The sequence below is a fragment of the Tachysurus vachellii genome, chromosome 21, assembly GCF_030014155.1.
Source record: "Tachysurus vachellii isolate PV-2020 chromosome 21, HZAU_Pvac_v1, whole genome shotgun sequence".
NCBI lineage: Eukaryota > Metazoa > Chordata > Actinopteri > Siluriformes > Bagridae > Tachysurus > Tachysurus vachellii.
Window position 1 is genome coordinate 13,237,836 of NC_083480.1, and position 19,811 is coordinate 13,257,646.

Here is a 19,811-nt window from a genome sequence, read left to right on the forward strand (position 1 = left end):
GTGTTATATTTAAGAAACGTTAATCAGATTCCACATCATACACTGTTTAAAAGTACATAAACATGTGCGTTTTTGTTCCATTTGTAATGTATTCAAATGCATTAAGACGTTTTATTGAATTTAATTATCAAAAATATTAATATTTTCTGATAACACACCAATGCGCAGACATTTAAATAGCAATTTATTAAAATACATTCTGGACTTTAAATGATAACATATTAATAACTTTAAATGTAAGGTTTATTTTAAATGACTGTGTGAATGAAAAACAAGTCGTTATAATCACAACTGTAGATGAACTTAATCTAAAATATATAAATCTAAAATAACGTCTAAATGGATTGAAATCATTGTAAGAAATAAGCTTTACAATTCTATGTCATTTAGTCTGGAGAGATTTAAAAACAACACCTGTTTATAGCCGAAAAGAAAAATGCTAGATCTACTTAACAGAATAAATAAACTAGGGTTTTAATTTAAAAACAAATCTGTCTATATTTTTATAGACTTCTTATGATTTGAATCAGAAATCACTGAGATGAAAGACGCTTGTGGAGGATTTCATTTATTTCACTGAAGAAGCATAAGAACATTAGAAAATGAATATTAAAAACATACATCGGATGGATGGATGGATGGATATGTGTGTCGTCTCATGCGTCACTGTTATTGGGAGAACCTTAACACGAGGAATGTAAGGACCAGAGCTGATGGTGATTAGGAGAAAAACAATCCCACTTATTTACTGCCTCTTGTTTTCAGTTGAAATGCTTCAATCAGTTTTGACTAAAAAAAAAAAAAAAAAAAAAAAATCTGCCAAAAAGTGCTAAACGTTACCATCGTAAGCATGTAGAAATATCCTCCTCATAAACCAAAGCATGGATATCATGAATAAATGACTAATCGAGGTCCTTTAAACACTTGAGTGGAATATAGTACACAAACTCCCACACAGATCATTCACACTCTGTACACAGAAACATCACAATCTCACATCAGGACCCTCAACTACTTAACAAACCTCCTGTTCATTTGGCACGGATGTGACTTTTCTTTTCTTTTTTTTTTAAACACTATTTAATGAAAGGTATCGTACTCCTGCCTTCAGCTCAGCTTATGTTCCAGCACTATTAGGAAGTAATTAGAGAAACAGTCAAATTAAATTAGCGACATTTGGATCATAAGAGGGATAAGCAGGGAACAGCATGTAGACACAGTATGCATTAATAATAAGCTCTGATTGAATGAAGCGCGTGTTAAGGAGCTAACCCGGCTCTATCCTGAGCACATCAGAGACATTTATGGGCTTACGCTGACCCAATTAGCTCAATAAAATCAATTCAGCTCATAAGTAATCACCCCTCCATTGGAAGATTTCATTTTCATCTGAGGATTATGACATGGAACATTAGGAGAACAGGACACAGGAGAACACGAAGCACATGTAATAGACAACAATAGTCAAAAGTCCATAGCAAGACAGCAGATCCCATATCTAAAGTGCGTCCACGTCCTCATCGCTGTTTCAGGGTGTCCATGTGGATGTCTCCTGCAGGAGGATTAGAGGATTTGGTTTACTCTTTGTGCGATTTTCGTTTCGGTTCCTCGTCGTAAGACACGCCGTACTCGTTCACCCTGGTCTTGTCCACGGGATACAGCCTGAGAGAGACAAATGTAGTTTTTCCACCTGAATCGCAACTTCATTCACACTATGATTTGAACGTTTGAAGCACAAAAACACAGCTCACCATCGCTGATACAAGTAAATAATAAACACGGCATCGTCCCTGAAGCAGGCCAGCCGATGAGACGTCGGCATGGTGATTATGAAGGCAAAGACGTCGTCAATAAAAGTGTTGAACGCCTGAGGAAGGAAAACGTCTGGAAATAAGCAAACACTCTACAAATATTCTATTAGCGAGACATATTGTTGGTGACCATTTTTACTCGCAGCAGTTCAGACAATAATGCTAGCTATAACTCCAATCACAGATTTATTATTATTATTATTATTATTATTATTATTATTAATGCATTTGTTCTAAATACATTATGCTTTCTAGGCACTCTACAAAATCTAAGACTAATAAACGAACTGTGTTAAAAATGCATTCTACAAGACGTTCTACTAAATTATACGTAACTTTTAAAAAGGATGAAATAGCAATAAATAAAAAAATATAAATGAACAATTAAGTTGGTAAATTGCTGTGGTATAAAATATTTCTATTGAATTCAATTCACTTTTAACAATTCAGATTGTCTCAAAGCAGCTTTACAGAAGAATAGAAACAGAAAAATAAACAAAATTAAGAATAAAAATAAATAAATACATCAATTTTAAGTTTAAAATTAAGTTACTATTTATCGCTATCATCTATCCCTGATGAACAAGTCGGAGGCGACAGTGGCGAGGAAAACTTCCTGAGATGATTGATATGATGAAGAAACCTTAAGAGGAACCAGGTTTCTCCAAGTTTCTCCATTTAATTTTCCAATATTTGTCTTATTTATCTGGTTCAGCTTTCGCACTCATCAGTGTCGGTAGTGGAGACGTCAGTCAGCACCGTCGGTGTCAAGACATTCTCTCTAACAATACTCACGTTTCAGCCTGTCCTTATAATCTTATAATCTGAGCGCAACATTTCTATCCTCCATTCAACAAGAACAGTTCGCAAAGAGCCAAAAGCAAAATAGCTCCGTCGATCTCTAGACCTGACGTGATTAAGTTAACTAGTGACGACCGACTCGGTTAGAGCAGATGCGTCAATACACTCAGTAAAGTCTGAATATATGTTCAGATGTCTGTATATTTATAATCACACCCTCCAGTGTCACCCGTATGAGGATGAGGTTCCCCTTTGAGTCTGGTTCCTCTCAAGGTTTCTTCCTTTAACATTCAAGGGAGTTTTTCCTCACCACAGTCACCTGAGTCACCTCAGACTTGCTCATTGGGGATAAATACAAACACATTTAAATATATCTAATATTAATCTTGAATTTTGTATTATATTAATCTTTATATTATTCTTTATATTAATCTTTTGTTCTATGTTTATGTTCTGTAAAGCTGCTTTGTGACAATGTCCATTGTAAAAAGCGCTATACAAATAAATTTGAATTGAACTGAATGTTGTTCTGATAATATAAAGGAAAATGAATGCAGTTGTAACGTGTAAACATACAGCATGGATATTTTAGAACCTATACCAATGCTTTAATACACGTTTAATACGTTTTAGAATTGATTGGAGGGAAACAGCACATTAAATGTCTTCTTAGTTGAATTTTTTTTAAGGGGGGGGATGCAACGTTTCTGATAGAAAATAACCAAGTGTTATATTACATTCTGTTATTAAAAACTGATTTATTAAATACAATTGAATTCTTTTGCCTGTGTACTTACGACTGGAGAAGTCGAAGTACGATAGGATTTTTTTTTCTCCTTCATACTAGTCGGCATGTGAGTTTTATTGGTTAAGAAACCACCGTGAATATTCCTTCACATGTCCCGCTGTCTCTTTCCTTTCACTACTTCTTAAGACACACCACTTACCTTGTACATAAAGGCCTTCCAGGGTAGATGAGCCACCGACTTTAACTGTTAGAATGAAGAAAATACCAAATGACCACTGATCAAAACAGGTATTAAACACCTTCCTGTATCAAACTCTGAAAAACGTCTCAATCGAACTCAAAACATTATGCGGTGAGTAAAGTGATGCGAACCTTGTAGTTCACAAAGAGCTGAGGTAGCATGAAGAGGAATCCAAAAGCATATACTCCTAAAAGGAAAAAGAGAAATGTCTTTGTTAAAACAGGTTTTCTTAAATGTTTTGCAGTCAAGAAATCCTTCAACCGTATGTATTTTTTTAAATAGTAAAATATTCTGCATGGGGGCACGGTGGCTTAGTGGTTAGCACGTTCGCCTCACACCTCCAGGGTCGGGGTTCGATTCCCGCCTCCACCTTGTGTGTGTGGAGTTTGCATGTTCTCCGTGTGCCTCGGGGGTTTCCTCCGGGTACTCCGGTTTCCTCCCCCGGTCCAAAGACATGCATGGTAGGTTGATTGACATCTCTGGAAAATTGTCCGTAGTGTGTGATTGTGTGAGTGAATGAGAGTGTGTGTGTGTGTGTGTGTGTGTGTGTGTGTGTGCCCTGCGATGGGTTGGCACTCCGTCCAGGGTGTATCCTGCCTTGATGCCCGATGACGCCTGAGATAGGCACAGGCTCCCCGTGACCCGAGATAGTTCGGATAAGCGGTAGAAGATGAATGAATGAATGAATATTCTGCATATTATTTAAATATCTAACAATAATAATGTTATTTTAAAATAGCTTTTAACTCACAGTGTCATCAGATTCGACACTCTAATATATTTAGACCTACGTGTTTGCAGTTATTTCTACATTTAAATCCAGATAATTAAAGTTATCAGTCACGCAGATTAATAACTATAAGAAATCGATCACAAGTAAAAGTGGTTGTGATTTCAACTGCTGTAACTTTTTTTTGCATTTTTTTTATGCAATATGCCTTCAAAATCTTGTGTTGCAATTGAAAGTGAAAAAGTGAAAGTGACGTGACATACGGCTAAGTACGGTGACCCATACTCAGAATTCGTTCTCTGCATTTAACCCATCCAAAGTGCACACACACATCAGTGAACACACACACACACACACACACACTGTGAACACACACACACTGTGAACACACACCCGGAGCAGTGGGCAGCCATGTATGCTGCGGCGCCCGGGGAGCAGTTGGGGGGGTTCGGTGCCTTGCTCAAGGGCACCTCAGTCGTGGTATTGCCGGCCCGAGACTCGAACCCACAACCTTAGGGTTAGGAGTCAAACTCTCTAACCATTAGGCCACGACTTCCCCATTGATTTATGAAGTTACAGGTTCCACAGACATGTCATGAAATGCAGGATAATATCTCATTAAAAAAAAAAAACGTACCGTTGACTAAACTGTTGATCAGCCAGGAGTACCAACTGTTACGAGACAAAACATTCAGAGTTAAAACCCAAGCGAAAGCAGTGGAACGTCTAAACATGTTCTTCATACACAAGCACCGATATGACTACCAAGAAAAAAAACCCAAAACAAAACAAAAACAGACAGACTTTTACTATGAAACCCCTAATGTGTTTTGGCTGCTGAGAACATTGTTTAAAATGCGTCAGGTGTGAATTGCAGAAAAATAAATAAATAAATAAAACTCAGGGGTTCAAATATCCTAAACGTGCAAGAAAATATTGGCACCTCTGCACATATCAACAGCAATGCTAAAGAAAGCACTGTACCTTTTATACTTCACAAATACAAGTGCGTAAATAGCTCCGCCCACACACAGCGGATACAGCAGGTAGGACAGATATTTCATCGCCTGTAAAACAACAAACAGCAAACATACTCAACACCCTAAGCTCTAAAAAACAAACCAAAAAAAAAAAAAGCATTTAACACGTTACATATCGCGCTCTACAACGCTTCCTACCAAACTGTCGTATTTCTCCGTCCGTTTCTCAGATTCGTCGGATTTGCCGAACTGGAAAAGATGTTTTTGTTCTGTTATAAAACTTGTATAGTTAAATCTGAAAAGATGTTTTGTGGACAACGATCGTGCACACGTGTCCCAGAGACAAATCGACACGCTCACCATGAACGTTGGAGTAATCCCTTTCCAGAAAATGTAGATTTTGAAGGCTTTCTTTACTTTCCACACCTGTAAAAGAAAACCGAGCGTTTCCTGTATTATCGTCGCTTCCTGCTTGATCGTGCACATTTGTAGTGTGTTTATTTATTGTACATTTTTAGTCTTTCTTCGGAATTCTAAAATCCAAATTGCAAATTTATCCAAAAACTTTTTTTTCCTATTATTATTATTATTATTAGTGTTGCTGTGCTGTTTGGATGCACCTCGATCAGAGATCCTATTCCAGCAGGGATGAGCACCAGCAGGCTCGTCTGTTCATCGAGCAGGTAGAGGAAAATCACTATAGTGCTGAAGCACCTCCAGAGCACTGGAAAAGCACACAATCACACAATCATATGAACATCGGTGCTCCTAAAGTCACTAACGCATGCCGCGCACTACAGAAGAAAAAACATGTACTGTAGCTGTGATACCTGCTTTGCTGGACATTCCCACCATGCTCTTCTTCTGCTTCCAAAAGCTGATATCATTTTTAAACGCCAGGAAGTCGAACAAGAGCTGAGAAGAACAACGGCGTTTAAATGCATCGCGGTAAAACAGCTACGTTCTTTCCGACGGCTTAAAGGATATCTTCGAACGTAAGACGGATAAATCTACTCACATGAAAGGCGGCGACAAAGAAGGTCAGGGCGAGGAAGTAGAGATTGGTGTCGACAAAAATGCCCTTGATTTCATCCGCGTCCTTTTCGGTGAAACCTACAACAGCAAGATATTTTAGCAACTGCAGTTTAGAGCGTTTGGATTAGAACAATTCTTAAAACAGGTCTACGGTGAAAATCACTATCTCGAATTCTTTTACTCGTCAGACATGCCATAGATCCAGTGTATATACTGGGAACACTGGGTTTGAGGCAGGAATACACACTTCATGATGTACATCACAGCGTACAGTAATCACACACACACCTACAAGCAGCTTTGTATAGCAGTTCATCTAACACCTTATCTTCATTTCTGAGAACCCAGAGAAATCCCATGCGAACACAAGGCATGCAACACACGCACAGAAAGTCCACACAGATGGCGACTACGCTCATGTTCGAACCACGGACCCTGAGGCTGTGAGTTCCGTTTAATTGCCCTAAACCTAATTAACTGGTCACCTGAAAGAGTTATAAAGCAGCACTAGCTTCATGTCATTCTTTGCTTCCTTCTAGAGGATTTTCATTTCTTAATCTAAAGCTGATTCATTTTAAACAATCGTAAGCAACGTCAAAATGTAAACACTGTTTATTCCAACTGTGAATATGAATACAATGTGTTTTAATTCTGATTGTAACCGCTGTACAACTCGCCTGCTTTTCTTAATCCTTTAAACATTTAAAAAGCTGGATTCATGAAGTTACAGCCATAACGTGACACGGTGGTTTGCTTTCGTCAGTAAAAGGTGTTTATGATCCCTTAATGCTAGTGGGACATGTGATTATGATCTGAATTTATTTGCTGTATTTATAGCCAGCGGATTGGGTCACTGTTGGAACAGCGGCGTGATCCCGAGCTCTTGCGTCCACAGCATGGGTTTGATTCACCAGTAGGGAACTGACACGGGGTTAACTTTCAGTGCCCAAAATCACACATGTGGAACAGATGATCGGCTGAGGAGCAGAGAGCAGGAAACAGGAAGTAGCTGAAGAACAACACCACTTTCTACCTCTCTCTCTTTACCTCTTTTTCTTCTCTACCTCTCTCTTTCTTTCTCTCTACCTCTCTCTGTACCACTCTCTTTCTCTCTACCACTCTTTGCCTCTCTCTTTCTCTCTGCCTCTCTCTTTACCTCTGTTTCTCTCTCTACCACTCTCTTTCTCTCTCTGTCTCTCTCTCTCTCTTTCTCTCTCTCTCTCTCTACCACTCTCTTTCTCTCTCTCTCTCTACCGCTCTCTTTCTCTCTCTCTCTACCACTCTCTTTCTCTCTCTCTCTGCCACTCTCTTTCTCTCTCTCTCTCTTTCTCTCTCTCTCTACCACTCTCTCTCTCTCTCTACCACTCTCTTTCTCTCTCTCTCTACCACTCTCTTTCTCTCTCTCTCTACCACTCTCTTTCTCTCTCTCTACCACTCTCTTTCTCTCTCTCTCTCTCTACCACTCTCTTTCTCTCTCTCTCTACCACTCTCTTTCTCTCTCTCTCTCTCTACCACTCTCTTTCTCTCTCTCTCTCTACCACTCTCTTTCTCTCTCTCTCTCTACCACTCTCTTTCTCTCTCTCTCTCTACCACTCTCTTTCTCTCTCTCTCTCTACCACTCTCTTTCTCTCTCTCTCTCTACCACTCTCTTTCTCTCTCTCTCTACCACTCTCTTTCTCTCTCTCTACCACTCTCTTTCTCTCTCTCTCTCTCTACCACTCTCTTTCTCTCTCTCTCTACCACTCTCTTTCTCTCTCTCTCTACCACTCTCTTTCTCTCTCTCTCTCTACCACTCTCTTTCTCTCTCTCTCTCTACCACTCTTTCTCTCTCTCTCTACCACTCTCTTTCTCTCTCTCTCTACCACTCTCTTTCTCTCTCTCTCTCTACCACTCTCTTTCTCTCTCTCTCTACCACTCTCTTTCTCTCTCTCTCTACCACTCTCTTTCTCTCTCTCTCTCTACCACTCTTTCTCTCTCTCTCTCTACCACTCTCTTTCTCTCTCTCTCTCTCTACCACTCTCTTTCTCTCTCTCTCTCTCTACCACTCTCTTTCTCTCTCTCTCTCTACCACTCTCTTTCTCTCTCTCTCTCTACCACTCTCTTTCTCTCTCTCTCTCTACCACTCTCTTTCTCTCTCTCTCTCTACCACTCTCTTTCTCTCTCTCTCTCTACCACTCTCTTTCTCTCTCTCTCTCTACCACTCTCTTTCTCTCTCTCTCTCTACCACTCTCTTTCTCTCTCTCTACCACTCTCTTTCTCTCTCTCTCTCTACCACTCTCTTTCTCTCTCTCTCTACCACTCTCTTTCTCTCTCTCTCTACCACTCTCTTTCTCTCTCTCTCTACCACTCTCTTTCTCTCTCTCTCTCTACCACTCTTTCTCTCTCTCTCTCTACCACTCTCTTTCTCTCTCTCTCTCTCTCTCTACCACTCTCTTTCTCTCTCTCTCTCTCTACCACTCTCTTTCTCTCTCTCTCTCTACCACTCTCTTTCTCTCTCTCTCTACCACTCTCTTTCTCTCTCTCTCTACCACTCTCTTTCTCTCTCTCTCTACCACTCTCTTTCTCTCTCTCTCTACCACTCTCTTTCTCTCTCTCTCTACCACTCTCTCTCTCTCTACCACTCTCTTTCTCTCTCTGCCGCTCTCTCTCTCTCTCTCTCTCTCTCTACCACTCTCTTTCTCTCTCTCTCTACCACTCTCTTTCTCTCTCTCTCTACCACTCTCTTTCTCTCTCTCTCTACCACTCTCTCTCTCTCTACCACTCTCTTTCTCTCTCTGCCGCTCTCTCTCTCTCTCTCTCTCTCTCTTTCTCTCTCTCTCTCTACACCAGGCAGTAGGACACAGTATCCCACTAATCCTACCCACAAATCCTAAGATTAAAACCACAGACATAAAGCCAAAAGAAAGCTAACATTCAGCACTCCTAAGCTCTCCAGATGGCGTTATGTAAACATCATCATATCTCACGACACACAGGAAAGACCGTGTTCCGCTTCTCACCGAACTGCTGCAGCGAGTACACGGCGTCCTGCATGTGGATCCAGAAGCGCAGCTTTCCGAGCGTGATGGTGTCGTATGAAATGGTGAGCGGCAACTCAGTGGTGCTGCTGTTTATCTCCTGAAAAACACATGAATGAACATGAGGTGCATCTACAAACACACAAGTCATCTCACTGTGTAATCAGTCAAACACATACCACTAAATCTTTCACTCGGTTACTCAGCTCGTCTATAAACAGCAGTGGCAGGTACACAAACTTCTTCCCACTCTGAAACCTAAAAAAAATAAAAAAAAAAGACATACAGACAGGGAGTAAGGAAATATTCTGTAAAAATAACTAAATAAAAATATCAGTACATCTGTGTGTAGTTCTGCTGACAAATGGCCTCACTACAAATGCAGATTGGAGAACTGGATCATCAGCACTCATTATATATAATAAAAGTAAATAAATAAATGTGATGGAAAAAAGAATAATTTTTTTTTTTATTTTTTTATTTCATTTGTAAATATTTGCTGCACGTTAATATTAATACGCATAATATACTGTCAAGTTTAAGTTGCTTATTGGTGTCAATTACACACTAATATATTATCAAATCCTATCTGATGTTTCGTATTAGCGGGATTATAGAAATATTAATCTAAGAAGAGACAGCAAACCAATTTAAATTCATATTCAAGACAAAAAGACTGTGCATAGATTCTGTGCCATTCCTGTCTAAGGTTTGTCCGTGTCTGAAACTTCGGTATGAAGAAATCCAACCAGAGACAAGTCACAGATCAGGTACTGTATGTGTCAACCTACAGTGAGCAGAATACTTCCTCTTATACTACATGCCAACGTCAGGCGTGTTCCCAAATACACTAAAAGCACATTCCTCCAGCACTTCCTGTACGAAAACCCTGGTTAGAATGCAGTGACACACGTCAGCACCTCATCACATCTCTATAAACTAACGTTTTCTGGTAAAACCTGAAAAATTCAGCCATCCATCTAATATACATAGCAAGTTTTAGTTTTACCTCCAAGCTGAAAATCAGCTTTTCCAAAACTTTACTAAAAGATAATAACGAGGAAAAATGTTTGCGTCTTGGTGAAAATGAAAAGAAATATAGTAGCAAGCAGGAAAGAAAAAAAAAAAGCAAAACAGAAAGTAAGCATACAAGAGATAAAAAAGGAAATCATGCAGAGAGCAGAGTCCAGCAGCTACAGCCTGAAAGTGCTGAGGTCTGAATTCAGAACTGGGTTATACAGGATTTCCAGGAGACGTGTGTGTGTTGAGTTTTAAATGGTCCACCTGGAAACAAAGCCGGTGTGTTCGGAAAACTCGACTTCCCTCATGGTAGAAGGAAGCCATTTTTACAACTGTGACAAAGCAATTTTGAGGATCAGCGAAACCCTGTGGTTGCATGACGTTCTGTGTAAACGAGACACTAAACAACCTGAACTGTGATTGGTTGCTTTAGATGTCAGTCTAATGTCCTCTTGGGCAGTCCTTTAGGCCATTGGTCAATAAACACTGACAATGAGTCCTGATGTTCTGCTGTCATTCCGAAGATCTGGCTACACAAGACTAACCCTGCACTACATAATGCTAAACTAACACAAAATAAGCAGTCAAGATTCAGACATTTAGAGAATTCTTACAGTCAGAATAAGCTCACATCTCATCTTCTAAGTAACAAAATGTACTTGAAAAAACTCACACTCTCATATAGCGATGCACGTCACTCGGTATGGCCTCTCGGTCGAACATGAAGTTCTCAGCCACAATGTTCAGCGTGAGACGCGAGCGCCAGTGAGACACGGGTCGGTCCGCCTCTCCATTACCACCTGGGGTTCTCTGCTCCTGCTGCTGTGTTAACAAGATTCATGAACAGTCACAGTTTGGTGGCTTTGAGTAAAAAGCATCTGTTAATATCAGATATTAGGGAGAGTCTCACCTGGGGCAGCTCCTGGCCGGTGATCAGGCTGACCTCTGGAGGTTTGGGCAGCATGTACGTAGTGAGCTGTGTGACCAGATGCACTTGGCGTGGATCCTGCCATGGAGAGATTCCCGCCTGATGGACAAACACCATGCCGTATAGCGTTCCGTTCTGCCGTGTCTTCTTCGGCAGGGACACGTTTATTAACCTTCAGAGAGAGAAACAAAAAACACCCGTCCCGAGTTTGTCCAATAAGTCTTACTTCTTGTGTCTTGGGTCTGAATATTGTTTATGGTTCTTGACCAGAGCTCATTTCTGAAAGAGTTTTGTATCAGAGTGACCATCATGTGACCAAAAATACTTGAGAAGACAAGAATATTTATATGACTTTACACTTTCTGGTTTCTCAGTAACGTGACAAGCTGCGTTTTTGTCTTCTTTACTTTAGAAGACAGAAAAGAAGACGAGGGTCCGATTAGTGATTTTGATAACAAACTAATAAACAAACTGCGGTCTTGTGGACGTTCAACTACGTTAACTGTAACTGTAAAGGGATAAAAAGTAAGAAACGTTATACGGTCATTTAATAAGTAGAATACTGTACATACAATGTATCCACTGTACATACAACTGCCTTTATTATCCACTGTATAACTGCATTTATTATAAGTATTCATGCCTTATCAATACCATTCTGTTTTTACACTGTGGAGCTTATGTACTAGAACAAATTCCTTGTATGTAAAAACATACTTGGCAATAAAGACCTTTCTGATTCTGATTCTGAATCACTGACAAATCACTGTGATGCAAGAGAAATAAAAAAGGACAAGATGCATAGAACGATGGCGAACTATGTGAGCGTCCCAGGAGACAAGTCACATCCGGTTTACTGCGTTATGAACATTTTGAGTTGTGTAGCACGAGCAGCATGTTTCCTGCAACGAACTAAAGCCTACACCACTGACATTCCTGCTTGCATGCTGAAAATCTTTACCTCTCAAACTTAGTGTGCACATCAAAATCATCCTCTCTGTGGACCAGCGTGTGTCCTCCATCAGCGTTGGCACGCGGAGCTGTATAGATGCTCATCTGTAAATCACAAGCATTACATACAACACACGTGTTAGACTTGTTCCTGACACCAAGCTGTCATTCCCTCCATCTCACCACATATACAGGTGCACAAGAGGAACTTATCAGCAAAGACATGATCTGAAAACAAGGGAATGATAGACATGGTGCATGATGCATCACCTGCAGGCGAGGTTTTCCTGCAAGATAAGGACTGATGCAGGTTTCACCTCTGGGCTTTTCACATGGTTTTGTATACACGATTCCGTACATCACCCAACACGTGTGCAGCACGTAGACGATGAAAACCCCCACTATGATGGTGGTCAGTGAGGTCTTCTGAAACATGCTCATGTTGCCTCCTTTACTCACCTGTTTCTCTATCTGACCGGATTAACAATACTGATGTGTACAGCTACACCACACTCATGACGTGAAACAGCCGGCACGTGTTACCCGACATGCCCCAGTGTTGCTGCACGCGCAGCTTGTGACACGTTTCAGTCCCTGATCCTTCAACCAGCTTCCTGACATCACAGTCTAAAGCATCATAACAACAAATCCTACTGATGTACAATCCTGTAAACTGTCTCAATGCACGCAGAAAGCAGCGGGATTCGGAATAAAATCGCAGCTTTACACTAATTTTTGAAGCGGTTTCCTCAGTCCAGGTTTACAATCAGAACCGTTTTGACTTCCGTGTTGAAAGGGTTGTTTTTTCCGTGTTGCCAGATTAACTCCTTAATCCTCAAAACAAAACTAAAAACCCGCCCTACTGACTTGCATTTTTTTAACACTTGTGAAAAAGTGCTTATTACGGAAGCGTATTGCATTCACTTGAGGAAAAAAAAACTACACTGTTTTTCCGAATTAACGACTTAATTATCTCAGAATTATGAGATCATTTTTCATGAATAAAAAGAAGTTTTTTTGCTGTGTTTCTGAATTAACGACTTAATTATCTCAGAATTATGAGATCATTTTTCATAAAAAAAAAAAAAATTAATTGTTCTGCTTTTCTGAATTAATGAGATCCCTCAAAATCCTGCCAGGAGCTCTATTTTAGGTAGATTGCAAATAAAATAAAAGTAAAAGTTGCAAGTAAAATAAAACCGGATTAAACTTGAAAGGCGGGACGTGTTTATTTCCATGCAATCCACCTAAAATCTCATTAATTCAGAAAAACAGAACAATTAACTTTTTTTTTTTTTTTTATGGAAAATGATCTCATAATTCTGAGATAATTAAGTCATTAATTCATAAAAAAACAGAGTGAAAAAAATGTTTTTCAAAAAACATTTATCTCATAATTTTGAGATAATTAAGTCGTTAATTCAGAAAAACAGAGCAAAAAACTTATTTTTATTCAAGAAAAATTATCTCATAATTCTGAGATAATTAAGTCGTTAATTCAGAAAAACAGAGCAAAAAACTTATTTTTATTCAAGAAAAATTATCTCATAATTCTGAGATAATTAAGTCGTTAATTCAGAAAAACAGAGCAAAAAAACGTATTTTTATTCATGAAAAATGATCTCATAATTCTGAGATAATTAAGTCGTTAATTCAGAAAAACAGAGCAAAAAACTTATTTTTATTCATGAAAAATGATCTCATAATTCTGAGATAATTAAGTCTTTAATTCATAAAAACAGAGTGAAAAAAATGTTTTTCAAAAAACATTTATCTCATAATTTTGAGATAGTTAAGTCGTTAATTCAGAAAAACAGAGCAAAAAACTTATTTTTATTCATGAAAAATTATCTCATAATTCTGAGATAATTAACTCGTTAATTCAGAAAAACAGAGTAGATTTTTTTTTTCCTCAAATGAATGCAATACGCTTCCGTAGTGGGTTTATAGCCTTCATTTAAATTAACACAAATATTCACAAACTAGGTTTCAAAAACCAGCAAATATTATGGTTCAAATAAATACCAGCTCTGATTTTTTATTTCATGAAACAAAAGCCACTATAATAAAATAAAATAAAATAATAAAATATTATAATATAATATAAAATAATATAATAGTCTAGATTTTAGAAGTGGTTGTGTATTCTGTAAGGACAACAATTAATGATCAGGCCACATATACAAATTTTATTTTTGTAAATAAAACTTTTTCAGTCCTGTTTATTAATTAATACAAACTCCGGGTTAAATCTATATATTTAAATATTTCTAATCAACAAATAAACAACCCACTAGTAATTAAATACGTATAATTAAATTTAATTTTATATCGAATTAACATTTGAAATGACAAACATGTTGATTGTCGCAAAGCTTGGCAACAAATCTTTGTCGAACCGTGAAGGAGTTCTTCCGTTTTACACCGGAAGTTGTCTGTGTTTCCGTGGCGTTCGACGAGTTTCTGTCGTTGTGCTACGATTTTTAGCTGCACTTCAGTAAAAGGGTTTTGTTCCTAAATCCGCTGCCATCATGAAACTCGTTCGGTAAGTTTGTGTGGGGTTTTTATTTTATTACCGTCCGGAGCTTAAACACAAGGAAACGCGCCTTATTGTGGCGGATGGCGTTAGATTGTGATTAGCGGCTAAGATGCTAAGTGATGAAGGCGGGAATGAATGAAAACAATGAGAAAGTTATTACAGCTTTCACACAGAATTTAACGGTCACAATAAAACTGGAGGATTCAGTTAAATGTGGAGATTTTCTCTCCTCTGAACCGTTAAACATTTATTTTACATTAATGACTCTGTTTAAGGCTAGTGACTCTGTTTAGTGACTCTGTTTAGTGACTGTTTAAGGCTAGTGACTCTGTTTAAGGCTAGTGACTCTGTTTAAGGCTAGTGACTCTGTTTAAGGCTAGTGACTCTGTTTAAGGCTAGTGACTCTGTTTAAGGCTAGTGACTCTGTTTAAGGCTAGTGACTCTGTTTAAGGCTAGTGACTCTGTTTAAGGCTAGTGACTCTGTTTAAGGCTAGTGACTCTGTTTAAGGCTAGTGACTCTGTTTAGTGACTCTGTTTAAGGCTAGTGACTCTGTTTAAGGCTAGTGACTCTGTTTAAGGCTAGTGACTCTGTTTAAGGCTAGTGACTGTGTTTAAGGCTAGTGACTGTGTTTAGTGACTCTGTTTAAGGCTAGTGACTCTGTTTAGTGACTCTGTTTAGTGACTCTGTTTAGTGACTCTGTTTAGTGACTCTGTTTAAGGCTAGTGACTCTGTTTAAGGCTAGTGACTCTGTTTAAGGCTAGTGACTGTGTTTAGTGACTCTGTTTAAGGCTAGTGACTCTGTTTAAGGCTAGTGACTCTGTTTAGTGACTGTTTTAGACCAGTGACTCTGTTTAAGGCTAGTGACTCTGTTTAGTGACTCTGTTTAGTGACTCTGTTTAGTGACTCTCTTTTAGACCAGTGACTCTGTTTAAGGCTAGTGACTCTGTTTAAGGCTAGTGACTCTGTTTAGTGACTGTTTTAGACCAGTGACTCTGTTTAAGGCTAGTGACTCTGTTTAGTGACTCTGTTTAGTGACTCTGTTTAGTGACTCTGTTTAGTGACTCTGTTTAGTGACTCTGTTTAGTGACTCTGTTTAAGGCCAGTGACTCTGTTTAAGGCCAGTGACTCTGTTTAAGGCCAGTGACTCTGTTTAAGGCTAGTGACTCTGTTTAAGGCTAGTGACTCTGTTTAGTGACTGTTTTAGACCAGTGACTCTGTTTAAGGCTAGTGACTCTGTTTTAGACCATTGACTTTGTTTAGTGACTGTGTAAGGTCACTGACTCTGTGTAAGGTCACTGACTCTGTGTAAGGTCACTGACTCTGTGTAAGGTCACTGACTCTGTGTAAGGTCACTGACTCTGTGTAAGGTCACTGACTCTGTGTAAGGTCACTGACTCTGTGGCTGACTTAAGGCCAGCGACTCTGGTTTAGACCTCAAAAGTCTCACAGCTTCACTCAAATCATTTATATTGAAAAATATTAGAAATTGTAGCTCTGAAGATTCACAGTGCGTTATTGAAAGAATAAGAATCTCTTATTTAAAGCATCAGTTGATCCTAAACTTTTACATTTCTGGCATTTAGCAGACACCTTTATCCAGAGTGACTTACAATTTATACAACTGAGGGTTAAGGGCCTTGTTCAGGGGCCCAGTAGTGGCGGCTTGGTGGACCTGGGATTCAAACTCATGACCTTCTGGTCAGTAATCCAACACCTTAACCACTAGGCTGCCGGTTGGTGTCAGACATTACACAGGAAGTGCTGTTCGAGTTGATTTGATTCAGGAGGGTTGGTACATTCTGTTACAGTGAAATATGTAGGACAGGATTATGGTTAGGAACCTTGTGGTCTGTGTTTTTAAATGGACTCTTCTGTCATTTTTAAAATTGTTTTGTTTTATTGCGGTTTCAGATTTTTGATGAAATTGAGCCATGAAACGGTTACCATTGAGCTGAAGAATGGCACCCAAGTCCACGGCACCATCACAGGTACGGCACACAATCATTTCTTTCTCTTTCATGCTCTAACACTATAGTTTATGGGGCTTAATATAAACTCTAATGTAATAATGTTTGTTAATAAATGCAGTTTGTTGTGGACAATATAAAGGGCATGAACAGGAGAACCTAGCAAATTAATTAGAGCTTTTTTCTTTTCTTTTCTCTCAATCAGGTGTGGATGTGAGCATGAACACTCACCTGAAAGCGGTGAAGATGACCCTAAAGAACAGAGAGCCCACTCAGCTGGAGTCACTGAGCATCCGCGGCAACAACATCCGCTACTTCATCCTGCCCGACAGCCTTCCCCTCGACACCCTGCTGGTAGACATTGAGCCCAAAATCAAGTCGAAGAAGAGAGAGGCGGGTAAGTGCAAAGATGGAGACAGGTCGTCGTGGTTACGGCTCGGAGTATGGAGACAAACGTGAAAAAGATGCCATAGTCAACTTTCTAGCCTAATGTCTCTTCTCTTAAAGGTAGGGTCTCCGATATTTGAGAAATGCTTCAGAAAACTATTGGGCCACCAAACAAAACAAATCAATACAAACGTGTAGCCAATGAGCAGAAAGGGGCGTGTCTTGTCAATATGGGCGGAGAGAGTGTTCAGTTCGCATGTGTGACATTATTGGAGATTCCTGAGCTACACGCTGTTACTAGCAAAACACGGTTGTAGCTGCGTCTCTACATTACTACGATAGAAAAGAGGTGTTATTTGTGTAGTAACAGCGTTTAGCTCAGGAGTTATTGACTCAGGAAACTCCAATCTGTGAATATGCGCCAACTTCCTGCTCCTTCAGTTCTCTCCAGCGCTGGAAAGCTGATCCTATATTAACACGGTCCTACTTCTTGCCTTATTGTAAGCCTTTCTTTGTTTTTATCCTCCATGTCAATGTTAAAACCGCTTTCTGCTAATGTCACACATGCGCACTGAACACTCTCTCCGCACATATTGACAAGACACGCCCCTTTCGGCTCAACTGGCCACACGTTTGTTTTGATTTTTGTTTAGCTTGTCGTCCCGACTCAGTTTTCTAAAGCATTTCTCAAATATCGGAGACCCCACCTTTAATACATCATGAGCCATTTGAAAAGGACTCTTTATGAAGATGATTTATCCCAGCAGGGTTATTATCCACTTTTAACAGACTTTAACAGATTTTACATTTTCTTAAATCACTTTTAGATAAATCACAATGTAATTGACCGTTTATCACAATATGAAGTCATTTCAACATTCTGTAAAGCTGCTGTGTGTTAATCCTTGTTTAAAAGCATCACACGTTAAGTATCACACTGAGTGTGTGCAGTGGGGAATGTTGGACTGTAGTGAATGACTCGAAGAGCTTAGCGATGTGACTAATATATCAGTCACATGGTAAATAATGTTGTAATCCAGATGTGCAATTTTTTTAGAGCACCTCCAGATGACCGATTTTATGTTTGTTTTGAAAATTATAATATATTAATAAAGATCTCTCCTTTCTATAGACTTTTAGAATAAGAAGTTAACTGAGTTGATTTATATATCAGAGAAATGTTTAAGTATTAAGTATGATTTTGTTATACGACTCACTCTGAAGTCATATTTCATTACTAATGGTGCTGTAAGAGGTGTAAATAAAATTGGGGTGTAGTATAATAACGGCATTAAATGCATGATCGATTACAGTTGTGATTAAATTAAATGCTCTTATTTTACTGTAGTATGTTGTGTAGATTTGGTCGAACGTTGCAGTGGCTTTTCACTTGATCGTGCCTTTCACGTCAGTGCAGATTTCACCCACATTTCTGCAGAATTGTTCACTTTAAAGAATATAAGACTGTTCGGTGACTAGATCATTAACGATTTAGCTTTACTTGTGTACCTGTGTTTCTTACTAAGTGGTAGTGGTCTGAAATGTCCAGCTCATGGCCTGTCCTCTCACTGATTATCTTAATCTCGTCCTCATCACAGTGGCCGGCCGTGGACGTGGAAGAGGACGTGGCAGAGGAAGAGGAAGAGGACGTGGAAGAGGCGGGCCAAGGAGATGAATCGTTTAAGTCTCCCTCGTTTTTCCAGTGTGTACAGGACTTGTTTTTCCCATTTGGAAATATTGATTCATTTTTCTTTTGTACATTAAACTCAACTTTTTTGAAGAGTGCTTTTTGTCCTTCAGTGAATTAATTGTGTGACTGGAAATATGATGTGAGGGAAAGTGACAAGTTTATATTATTAGTTTTTTTTTTTTTCTAATGATATTCAGAGTTAAGGTTCTGTGGATTCAAATAATCAAGTATTATTGATGTGTCGCCTTGAGCCGGATTGTTTTTGCTCTTTATGTTTGTGTTCTCTGTAGTCGATTAAATGCAAGCGAAGCTACTTTTTAATAATAAAACACAGGAAACTATGTACAGTGCAGTTTATACTGCATACATATCAGCAAAGAAAATAAAACTTTTGAGGACATCTTTACATCTGTCTATAATTATATTCTTTCCCACAGTGGATCAGATTGTTATGAGTTATTTCAAGGTTATTACATTTACCTATTTGGGTTTGTGTGGGTGAGAGAATTTTAAATGATTAAACTGTTAGAAGAAATTCAGCAAAAAAAAAAAAACAGCTTCCCAGCCACAATAATGCAACATGTGATTGTGTAATTATTTTCATTACCTTCAAAGGACTGGGTTGGGGGAAACAGGTTTATTTGGTGCTTTATTTCTGCTTTTACACAGTACGAGGATGAAGGAAAAACAGGAATCTGACTGATTTGAGGTCAGATAAATAAGTTTACATTTAGTGAGACCCCACCAGTGATATAGCTGTCATAACAGTTTCAATCACTACTGTACATCTCTGAGGGGTTAATCATGTGCAATTCATGAAGACTTAATTGTGTCTAATTCTGGTTCATTTCATTCTTTAATCTGAACTTGAGCTGTTTAATTATTAACAGTGCTGTAAATCTGAACATAACACTGAGCTCCACAGCATTTACTTTACACTTAAACCTTTAAGTCTTTGTTATAAT

The 19,811-nt window shown here is 38.9% G+C and overlaps 2 protein-coding genes across 4 annotated transcripts; one reads left to right on the forward strand and one right to left on the reverse strand.

Moving 5' to 3' along the window:
* Positions 1 to 552: 552 nt before the first annotated feature.
* Positions 553 to 13,072, reverse strand: clptm1l (CLPTM1 like). Of its 3 annotated transcripts, none has more exons than XM_060897275.1 (17): positions 12,533 to 13,072; positions 12,273 to 12,367; positions 11,294 to 11,483; positions 11,057 to 11,199; positions 9,543 to 9,621; positions 9,346 to 9,463; positions 6,330 to 6,424; positions 6,142 to 6,226; positions 5,932 to 6,035; positions 5,672 to 5,737; positions 5,510 to 5,560; positions 5,316 to 5,398; positions 4,969 to 5,003; positions 3,733 to 3,788; positions 3,560 to 3,604; positions 1,752 to 1,867; positions 553 to 1,662 (listed from the first exon to the last, which is right to left on the reverse strand). In XM_060897275.1, exons 1-17 carry the CDS (start codon positions 12,701 to 12,703, stop codon positions 1,578 to 1,580), a joined length of 1,617 nt encoding a protein of 538 aa, XP_060753258.1. In that variant the 5' UTR covers positions 12,704 to 13,072; the 3' UTR covers positions 553 to 1,577. The 3 variants fall into 3 exon arrangements, with proteins under 3 accessions (XP_060753258.1, XP_060753257.1, XP_060753255.1); XM_060897274.1 differs by having other exon boundaries at positions 11,057 to 11,202; XM_060897272.1 differs by having other exon boundaries at positions 11,057 to 11,205.
* Positions 13,073 to 14,649: 1,577 nt separating this feature from the next.
* Positions 14,650 to 19,252, forward strand: snrpd1 (small nuclear ribonucleoprotein D1 polypeptide). Its single transcript, XM_060857342.1, has 4 exons — positions 14,650 to 14,807; positions 16,714 to 16,790; positions 16,975 to 17,166; positions 18,755 to 19,252. The coding sequence occupies exons 1-4, from the start codon at positions 14,794 to 14,796 to the stop codon at positions 18,829 to 18,831; spliced, it is 360 nt and encodes a 119-aa protein (XP_060713325.1). The 5' UTR covers positions 14,650 to 14,793; the 3' UTR covers positions 18,832 to 19,252.
* Positions 19,253 to 19,811: the final 559 nt, after the last annotated feature.

Bases quoted from the DNA above. Each gene is read 5' to 3' on its own strand.
- clptm1l (XM_060897272.1), bottom strand. From the start codon at position 12,703: ATGAGCATGTTTCAGAAGACCTCACTGACCACCATCATAGTGGGGGTT. The intron at 9,622-11,056 runs GTGAGTTTTTTC...TATTTTTTTTAG, and splicing joins GTGCATCGCTATATGAGAGT to GTTTCAGAGTGGGAAGAAGT. The intron at 5,399-5,509 runs GTAGGAAGCGTT...GTTGTTTTACAG, and splicing joins CGGAGAAATACGACAGTTTG to GCGATGAAATATCTGTCCTA.
- snrpd1 (XM_060857342.1), top strand. The intron at 16,791-16,974 runs GTACGGCACACA...TCTCTCAATCAG, and splicing joins AGTCCACGGCACCATCACAG to GTGTGGATGTGAGCATGAAC. The intron at 17,167-18,754 runs GTAAGTGCAAAG...TCCTCATCACAG, and splicing joins GTCGAAGAAGAGAGAGGCGG to TGGCCGGCCGTGGACGTGGA.